This window comes from Myotis brandtii, unplaced genomic scaffold (genome assembly GCF_000412655.1).
Source record: "Myotis brandtii unplaced genomic scaffold, ASM41265v1 scaffold485, whole genome shotgun sequence".
Taxonomy (NCBI): Eukaryota; Metazoa; Chordata; class Mammalia; order Chiroptera; family Vespertilionidae; genus Myotis; species Myotis brandtii.
In genome coordinates this window covers 624,105-633,513 of record NW_005368527.1, presented here as the reverse complement: position 1 = coordinate 633,513, position 9,409 = coordinate 624,105, and the positions used below count along the sequence as shown (strand labels likewise).

At 59.7% G+C, this 9,409-nt stretch overlaps 1 protein-coding gene across 12 annotated transcripts in view; it reads left to right on the top strand.

Annotated features, from left to right (window-relative positions):
- Nucleotides 1-9,172, top strand: part of LOC102255623 (protein Wiz) — a 23,059-nt gene extending 13,887 nt beyond the window's left edge. For 4 of the 12 annotated variants that reach the window (XM_005876309.2, XM_005876311.2, XM_014547782.1 and 1 more), the window contains 6 exons: nucleotides 2,242-2,745; nucleotides 3,789-4,187; nucleotides 4,773-5,324; nucleotides 6,391-6,918; nucleotides 7,115-7,534; nucleotides 7,824-9,172. In XM_005876309.2, the coding sequence (XP_005876371.1) occupies nucleotides 2,242-2,745; nucleotides 3,789-4,187; nucleotides 4,773-5,324; nucleotides 6,391-6,918; nucleotides 7,115-7,534; nucleotides 7,824-8,179 (2,759 nt within the window). In that variant the 3' untranslated portion in view covers nucleotides 8,180-9,172. Of the gene's footprint in view, nucleotides 1-6; nucleotides 1,325-2,241; nucleotides 2,746-3,788; nucleotides 4,188-4,772; nucleotides 5,325-6,390; nucleotides 6,919-7,114; nucleotides 7,535-7,823 lie in introns of those variants that run through there. The other 8 variants (XM_005876310.2, XM_005876314.2, XM_014547780.1 and 5 more) reach the window with 6 other exon arrangements.
- Nucleotides 9,173-9,409: the final 237 nt, after the last annotated feature.

Here is a 9,409-nt window from a genome sequence, read left to right as displayed (position 1 = left end):
TCGTCGCTCTCAGGGTCTCGGGTTTCGGAGACCATCACCGCCACCCGCGGGACCCTCGCCCCGTATGACAGGTGTCCTTGGCTCCGCGGGGGGCCCCGTGATGTCCCTCCTCGGAGTCGCGGCCTCTCTGGCGCGGAAACCCGCTCCAAGTCACTTCAGCCCCGACGCGGCCCCTGTCCCGTCTGACAGACGCGCCCACCTCACTCCGCCCGGAGACTGGGACACAGTCCTCGGGGTCCGGCCCTGCCGGCCTCTCTGCTTGCCTTCTTCTTGTTTCCGTGGGACTCACATTGACTAACTTAGGTCACTAGGGGACCCCCGCCTCCCTATCCCGGCGCTGAGCGCCTCCAAGGCCCCCGCTGACACCGGTCCTTCATCCCAGGAGCCCTGTTCATCCTCTTAAGCACTAAACCCGGGGGGGTGGGGGGGCTCAACAGGCTCTCAGGCCGCTTTCTCTGAAAAATTAGACCGTGAAAATGCACCTTTGACGCCCTGTCCTCATGCACAGCCAACCCAGGGAAGCTTATGGCATGATGGACGATGCTTCACCAACTTTACACAAAGTTCTGTGATCCCTGCTCTTCCTGTCCCCAGCAATGTCGTCATTCCGCTGACCCCCTTAGAGCTCGGCCTGGGAGAATAGGCCGGTTGTTCCTGCAGCCCCAGCCCCGGCTGTCCTGCCTGATGGGAAACTCCCCACAAGTCTGTCGGAGCCTCTTCCCCGTCCTGGCTCCTCATCTCTGCACTGCCTCTGCCTCTGGCCTTCCCCTACTGACTCCTCTCTGACCGCCCCCCACCTGTCTCCAAGGCCGACAGATGTTCCCCTCCACAAGCTCTGCCCAGAGAAAGACCTTCTCTGAGTCCTTCTAGAATGGGAGCTGTGGCTCAGACTGACACTGTGTCCTCCAACCTGTATTCAGAGACTGGGGTGGAAGCTGTTCCTGGCCTCTGCTGTCAGGGGGCAGCCTTGACATCCCCGTGTCATACTGGCTTGGGGGGTTATGGGTGGAGCCTCAGCTTCCATGGGGTGAGCCGAGCGTAGGCACCAAGGATGAGAGTGAAGCAACCCCCCACCATGTCCCTGCTCTCTGCTCTTATAGGGCTAGACAGCCTGTGCCTTGCTGAGGCTGAGGCTGTCTTCCCAACCTCACAGGCCTGGGTTCTGAAGAAAACACCATGGTGGCCATGGACTTGGGCCCCCCTCTGCTCTCCAGGAAGAGCCTACCTGCTCCCGGGCCCCTGGAGCAGGTGGCCAATCGGCTGAGCAGCAAAGTGGCTGCAGAGGTTTCTCACGGCAGCAAGCAAGAGCTGCCGGACCTCAAGGGTGAGTGGCCCAGGTGGCAGGGTGATGGTACTGGCCAGGTTGGTCACACTCACAGGGAGTTCTTGGACTTGGGGTTAAAGTGGGTCGCCAGGTTGGCCACAGCTTTATCCCTGGCACTGCAAGGCACCCAGGAGATACCAGCTGTCTTTTCTTGAGCAGCTGCTGCCCTGGGCATGCATGGCCTTGAGCTTCACCCTCACTGGACGAGGGAGAGGCATCCAGAGAAGCAGTGGTGGTGGCTGTCAAGGCTCACACTCAGACCCAGTTCATTGGCTGACGCTGACCCTCGTTGGCTGTGTGATCTTCCTCACGACACTGCCTTGTGTGTGTGTTTATTCTCAGGTCATTACTAAGTAGTGACAGACACTGTGCTGGACCCCAGGGATGTCAGAGATGCAGGACAGACCTGGCCCTTGTCCTTGGGGGCATGAAGTTGGGGAGTGGGGAGGCAAAGAAGCAGACAGGGGTAAGGGCTCTGCAGAAGAGGGTGCAGGGCACTGCGAGACCATGGCTGGGGCCTCCAGCCCAGTGTTTGGGGCATGAATTGGGTGGCAGAGGATGGCCAGGACTTAGCTCTGTAAAGTGTGCGGCTGGCAGGTCAGTGGTTGCGTGAAAACCTGTTGCCAGGTTGGTACATTGGAGATACAAAAGGAGTTTCACCGGCTGGACCACGGTAGGGCTCTGCCACTGGCCCCTTGGGCATAATTCTTCCACTCTCTGAGACTCAGTTTCCTTATTTGCAAACTGGATAGGCCAATTTCTGCCTCATTGGGGTCATTTTAAGGACCATGTGGGCTTGACCGAAACAAAACCCTTGCACGGAGCTGACTGAGCGGGGCCCCAAGGGAAGAGAAGTGGGAGGGCAGGGCCTGTGGGACCTCACAGCTGGCTCTCCTGGCCTCTGTCTTGCCCTCTAGCCCAGAGCCTGACCACCTGCGAGGTCTGCGGTGCCTGCTTTGAGACACGCAAGGGCCTGTCCAGCCATGCGCGCTCCCACCTGCGGCAGCTGGGTGTGGCCGAGTCTGAGAGCAGCGGTGCCCCCATCGACCTCCTCTACGAGCTCGTGAAGCAGAAGGGCCTGCCTGACACACCCCTTGGGCTGCCCCCGGGCCTGACTAAGAAGTCCAGCTCCCCGAAGGAGGTGGTCGCTGGGGCCCCCCGACAGAGCCTGCTCACCCTGGCCAAGCCCCTGGACGCCCCTGCTATCAACAAGGCCATCAAGTCGCCTCCTGGCTTCTCAGCCAAGGGCCTGGCTCACCCGCCCAGCTCCCCACTCCTCAAGAAGGCACCACTGGCCCTGGCAGGCTCCCCTATCCCCAAGAATCCTGAGGTCAGGAGCCCCCAGCTGTCCCTGAGCTCCCAGCCGGCCTCCCCAAAGGCACAGTGGCCTCAGTCTGAGGACGAGGGGCCCCTGAACCTCAGTGAGTGTGGGTCCTGGGAGCTGAGGGAGGTACCAGCCCTGGGAGGGCGGAGGCCTCAGGTTGGGCTATAGGGTTCAGGGTTGGGGGCAACGGAGACCGCAGTTCCTGTGTTTTGGGTCGGAGTATTGGTCACAGTGCTACGTCTCCTGTTGTGCTGGCCATGCTGCATGTTATCACCTGTCTCCCACTTTACTTTGCTGTTCTTCCCGCTGTGGCTGCTAGGCCAGCTAGGATCACCCTTGCCACTTAGGCAGCTATTCGCCTTATGTGGGCCTGAGGATTGGAGCAGTGAAGGGAACTAGCCATGCGTGCTCCCACCTGGGGGGTGTCTTGGGTCCTGCAGGTAGACAAGTGGTCCACCTGACAGGAGGTCCCATGGTTGGCCCTGTCTTCACATGCTCTCGGCCATCAGTCCCGTGCAGAGGCATCTCCGACTTGTGCTGGGTCCAGTCTGCCTGTGGATCTGGCTAAGTGGGGTATAGGAAGAAACCCCCTAAGTCTCAGTGAGCAGGTTTAACTCGGGTGGCCCCTAGGAAATCAGGCCTTCCCACACATCGGCGGCCCCTAGAGCCTAGGAATGAGCCCAGGGTCTTGGCCCCCTGGCCAACGGGGCACCTCAGGTTCCAGTGAAGCTGCTTCCATGGTCTGCTGTGCTTGTAGGAGCAGAGCCCCATGCAGGTGTGCCTTCGGCTGCATGATGCTGGGCAGCCAGGCGGACCCTGCTTTGTACCTGCCACCTACCATACTTAGCTTCCATAGCTGGGGTCCCAGCGAAGAAGGCCTGAGAGCATCAGATTAGACCACTGGAATTGGGCTACTGCCTCTCTACCCCACATCCTTGAGCTCTACACACGTACATTGATGCCAAAGAGCGAGGCAGGAAGCAGGACTTTCCAGAACCTCTTAAAAATCAATCCGCGACATAAGTCTTGGACCCCGGACTGCCTGAACAGACGCGAATCACACCAGGCCCGCCTGTCTCAGTTCCCTAGGGCCGGCCAAGGTGGCGGCCGTGAACCCCCCCCTGTGTTTTGTCTCCGCAGCTTTAGATAGTGACGGGGGCAGAGAGCTGGACTGCCAGCTGTGCGGTGCCTGGTTTGAGACCCGCAAGGGCCTGTCCAGCCACGCCCGCGCCCACCTGCGCCACCTGGGCGTCAGCGACCCGGATGCCAAGGGATCCCCCATAGACGTGCTCCACGGGCTCATCAGGAGGGTCGGCATCCAGAATCGCCTCCCACCCGGGCGCAGCGTGCTGGCCCAGCTGGGGCGGCCTCCTCCCACCTCCACGGCCCTCTCCTTGCTCCCCCCCCCACCGCCGGCCAAGAAGGCCAAGCTGAAGGCTGCGGGTATGGCCAGCCCCTGGGGGAAGCAGGACCTCTCGGCCGCCGCAGCCGCTGGCATTTTCTGGGCCTCTGATGTGGAGCCGTCTCCTCTCAACCTCTGTAGGTTCTCGCTTCAGCTGCCCCCTCCTCCCTTCGGGCCCTGGAGCCCCTCCCGGGGGGGTCGCAGCCCCCTCCCTACTCCCTCCTTGCTGGGGCAGGGAGTAGACAGGGGCCTTTGGCAGTGGGCCGGTTCTGCCCAGCGATTTTGTTGGCGGTCGGCTGTTATGCCCTCCCTCTTGGCCTTTGACCTCCATGAATGTGACCTTCCCTGAGAATGAAGGCCAAGGGTGGGGTGCTGCCTGTTGGTGTGATCGTGCCCATGGTTGTCCTTGGTCTGGATGGCACGTGGCATTTAGGCTGCCACTTCCTGCCCTCCTGCCCCAGTCCTTGTCGGGACCTGCAGAGCCGTGGAATCTTGGTTCTGTTTTTTTCCGCCAGGACCTAGGGCCCATGGCTCTCTGGAGCTTCCCCTTGCTCCTGCTGGGTGTCTGGCCCCCCACCCCAGTCCTCAGCTCCCTGGCCTGCACCTGCCCTCAACCACTACCCCAGCCCTGTGGGCGTGCTGCAGCCCAGCTGACCAGGAGACCCGCAGGTGACAATGCTTATGATAACCATGGTGCTAACTGCCCCTTTCTTCTGCTGCAGCCTCAGGCCCAGAACCAGCTCGCGATATCCGCTGCGAGTTCTGTGGTGAGTTCTTCGAGAACCGAAAGGGTCTTTCCAGCCATGCGCGCTCCCACTTGCGGCAGATGGGTGTGACTGAGTGGTATGTCAACGGCTCGCCCATCGACACACTGCGGGAGATCCTCAAGAGGCGGACTCAGTCCCGGCCTGGAGGACCCCTCAGTCCACCAGGACCTAGTCCAAAAGCCTTGGCCAAGGTGGTGGGCAGCGGAGGTCTTGGCAGCTCGCTGGAAGCCCGCAGCCCTGCAGACCTTCACCTCTCGCCCCTGGCCAAGAAGTTGCCACCACCACCAGGCAGCCCCCTGGGCCACTCACCAACTGCTTCTCCTCCTCCCACGGCCCGAAAGATGTTCTCAGGCCTGACTGCACCCTCCCTGACCAAGAAGCTGAAGCCCGAACAAATGCGTGTGGAGATCAAGCGTGAGATGCTGCCAGGGGCCCTTCATGGGGAGCTACACCCGTCTGAGGGTCCCTGGCTGGCGCCACGGGAAGACATGGCCCCCCTGAACCTGTGTAAGTGTGACCCTGGGCAAGGCAGGGAGAACAGGTCAGGTGGGGGATTACCCCCTCCCCTCAGGATACCCAGAGGGCCCAGGTTGAAATGGAAGGGAGGATACCCAGGTTCAGAAGACAAGGAGCTCGCTGTGTGCTCCTGCTACTGAGCTGCTTCTTGATTCTCCTTCATACATTCAGTGATGGCAAAAAGATTCTATTTCTTGTGTCATCTTCAATTGATTGGATAGTGGCAACCAACCAGATTCCCAGGAAGAAAGATTGCAGGGATTAATTAGTGATGTCTGCCATGGGCAGGAATAGAAACCCACCAGAAGTTGGTCTGAACTGTCTCTCTGACATTTGTGGACACTAAGTGGGAGTCAGGTTCAGGTTAGATTCTCAGCTGCCCCATACTCTAGCAATATCTGACCTTGGGCAAGTTTCCTCTTTTGGAGGATAGATGGTCCCCACTCTGTATGGTTTTCTGAAGTGATGTGAAGCACTTAGCAAGGTGTCAGGTTAAAAAAGCTGCGTATGCAGTAGTTGTAATGCCCTGTCATTTACTTCTTTCTCGCACTGTCAGATTGGCTGAGCTTTTACTGCATGCCCAACATGAGGATGGCCCAGCCCTAGGCCCTAGCACAGTGATTTCATGCTGCTTGGTGCCACGTGCTCTCAACTGCTCCCGCCTTAGGCCATCCCACATCCCAGTAACACTGGGAGGTGGAAGTTTTCATCTCCATTTTGCAGAGGAGGAAACAGGCTCAGCGGGCAACTGGCTTACCCAGCATCACACTGGGTCACAGTCATCCTGGCATCTGAACCCTGGATCAAAGGAGTGCTTGCTCCTTAACATATCACCATGTCCCAGGGAATCTTCTGGAAGCCAGCTAGACTTTGAGGTGACAGAACAAGCAGAAGGACTAGATGTACACCAAGGCCTTTGGAGGAAGATGAGGGAGCAGGTCCTTCGGGTCTGGGACTGCATGGACGGGTCAGCAGGGCAGTTAACACTGGCCTTGAGCTTAAAGGCTTCCTACCAGTAGCCACCTCTCTCTTTCCTCTCTTCCCCCATCCCATTCAGCATCACGGGCAGAGCCAGTGCGTGACATCCGCTGTGAGTTCTGTGGTGAGTTCTTTGAGAACCGAAAAGGCCTGTCCAGCCACGCACGCTCCCACCTGCGACAGATGGGTGTGACTGAGTGGTCCGTCAATGGCTCACCCATCGACACGCTTCGGGAGATCCTTAAGAAGAAGTCTAAGCCGTGCCTCATCAAGAAGGAGCCTCCAGCTGGAGACCTGGCCCCTGCCTTGGTTGAGGATGGGCCCCCTACAGCGGTTCCTGGGTCTGTGCAGCCCCTCCTGCCGCTGGTGCCAATGGCTGGCCGGCCAGGCAAACCAGGAGCTGGGCTGGCCCAGGTACCCCGTGAGCTCAACCTGGCACCCATCACCGGTGCCAAGCCCTCAGCCACCAGCTACCTGGGCTCAGTGGCAGCCAAGCGACCCCTGCAGGAGGATCGCTTCCTCTCTGCAGAGGTCAAGGCCAAGACCTACATCCAGACTGAACTGCCCTTCAAGGCAAAGACCCTTCACGAGAAGACCTCCCACTCCTGTAAGCAGTGGGTGGCAGGGTCTTGGGAGGGCATCTGCCAGGGCCTGCATGGCCGGGCACTGCCACACGCATGCCCACCCCCAGCAGGGGTCAAGGCCCCAGTGGGAGGCGGGGCTGTCTCCCGACCTGGGCGGCAACTTCTGGGTACCCTTGCTCCCTTGGTTCTGGGGCTCAGCAGCGCCCCCTCTGTCTGCAGCCACCGAGGCCTGCTGTGAGCTGTGTGGCCTTTACTTCGAAAACCGCAAGGCCCTGGCCAGCCATGCTCGGGCGCATCTGCGGCAGTTCGGTGTGACTGAGTGGTGCGTGAATGGCTCACCCATTGAGACGCTGAGCGAGTGGATCAAGCACCGGCCCCAGAAGGTGGGCGCCTACCGCAGCTACATCCAGGGTGGCCGCCCCTTCACCAAGAAGTTCCGAAACGCTGGCCATGGCCGCGAGAGCGACAAGCGGCCACACCTGGGGCTGGCACCTGGGGGCCTGTCCGTGGTGGGCCGCAGTGCTGGGGGTGAGCCAGGGCCAGAGGCTGGCCGGGCAGCCGACAGTGGTGAGCGGCCTTTGGCAGCCAGCCCACCAGGCACTGTGAAAGCCGAGGAGCACCAGCGGCAGAACATCAACAGTGAGTGTTGGGGGCAGAGGGTCGTGAGGGCGATGGACACCAGCGGGGTCCATCACTGTTCCCCCAGGTTTTCAGCTGTGCATCTGTCTTGGAGTCACTTCCTCAGTTGCTCACCCATTCATTTATCCATCCGCCATCCCACCTGTCACCAGGGCCGGGCAGCATCCAGGCACCAGCTGCCCGTCTTACAAATCCCCACAGTAATCGCTCATCACTTGCTGAAGGAGGAACCTCCCCAGGGTCCTCATCCTCCAGCTTACCTCCCATCCCTCTCCTCCCCATTCTTCAGAATTTGAGCGCCGACAAGCCCGCCCTGCAGATACCTCTGCGGCCAGGGGGGGCGAGGAGGCCAATGACCTGCAGCAGAAGCTGGAGGAGGTGCGGCAACCCCCACCCCGGGTCCGGCCAGTCCCCTCCTTGGTGCCTCGTCCCCCCCAGACATCACTGGTTAAGTTCGTCGGCAACATCTATACCCTCAAGTGCAGGTTCTGTGAGGTGGAATTCCAGGGACCTCTTTCCATCCAGGAGGAGTGGGTGCGGCACTTACAGCGGCACATTCTGGAGATGAATTTCTCCAAAGCAAACCCCCCACCTGAGGAGCCCCAGGCCCCTCCAGCACAGACAGCGGCGGCAGAGGCACCCTAACACAAAAGCATTCCAGATCTCTCTCCTGCCACCTCTGTCTCCTACTCCTTGGTCTCCTCCTCTCTCTCCTCCTTCTTTCTTTTCCGTTCCCAAAGGAGCAAGCCAAAACCTCAAACCGGCACCCTTGGGGGCCAGGCACACTACAGCCAGGGCGCCCCTCCCCCAGCTCAAGGACTCTGGGGCCAAACCCAGGGTGTGTTCCTTCAGGCCACACCTACCCAATCCAGTCAGGGCAGAGGCCAGGTCCCTGGTGGCAGGTGATCTGGTCATGGGAGGAAGCCCAGCACTCCCCAATGTCTAGCAGCTAGGTGGGGCTTTGTTTGCCATCTGTGGCCATTTACAAGGACCCCAAAGACCCCCTGTACTGGTTCCCTCTTGCCCCGTGAATATCCTCTCACACACATGTGAACACACACACACACACACACACACACACACGCAAGCACGCACACACCTTGTGAGTCCCCAGATCTGCCCCAGCCCCCCAGTTCCCAAGTCAAACGAACACATCATACCACGGTGCTTGCTCAGGGGAAAGTATGCTCCCTCTGCTGGCCCACTGAGGCCTGGGAGCCCCCACTGAGCCCACAATGCCACTGAAATCCTTGTTGGCCGCCCCCCTCCCCCAGAGGGGCCTTCCCAGCTGGGAAGAACTCAGAGCTGACAGCTGCCTCCTGTCATGTCCAGGCCCCCCAGAACCTCTGGGGGCTCTGGGCCCTGGAAGGGGTGGGGTGGGACTTTCCTCCCCACTCCTATCCCCTCCCTCTTTTCACTGTTCCTTTCTATGTACAGCTCCTTAGACCTTTCACTTTTTTAAAAACGCATTTTGTGTAGAGAATAAGGAACGTGGATCTTTTTATTTTGCGATCCTGGGCCAGCTAGAAACTGGGAGCTGATCAATCTTTTAACTTTTTTCAGTGGCCACATTTTGGTTATCAATGTACCTAGAAGTATGTAAATTAGATTAAATTTCTCTTCTGGAAATACCCCGGGGCAGGCGGCCAGCGTGTGTTTTTCTGTCAAGTGGACAGGCTGGCATCAGCTGGCACCTGGGGCTGGGATCAAGCCGCCTCCACCCAGAGTCTCAGGAGGTCCTGGGTTTTCCCTTTGGCCACCAAACCAACCAGACCCAGCTGGGGATGAGCTCAAGTTCCCAGCTTGTTGGCCCTCAATGGCATGGCCGGTGTGGACTCTGGCCAGCTGGTGACGAGGCTCCTATGTGCAGAGGAG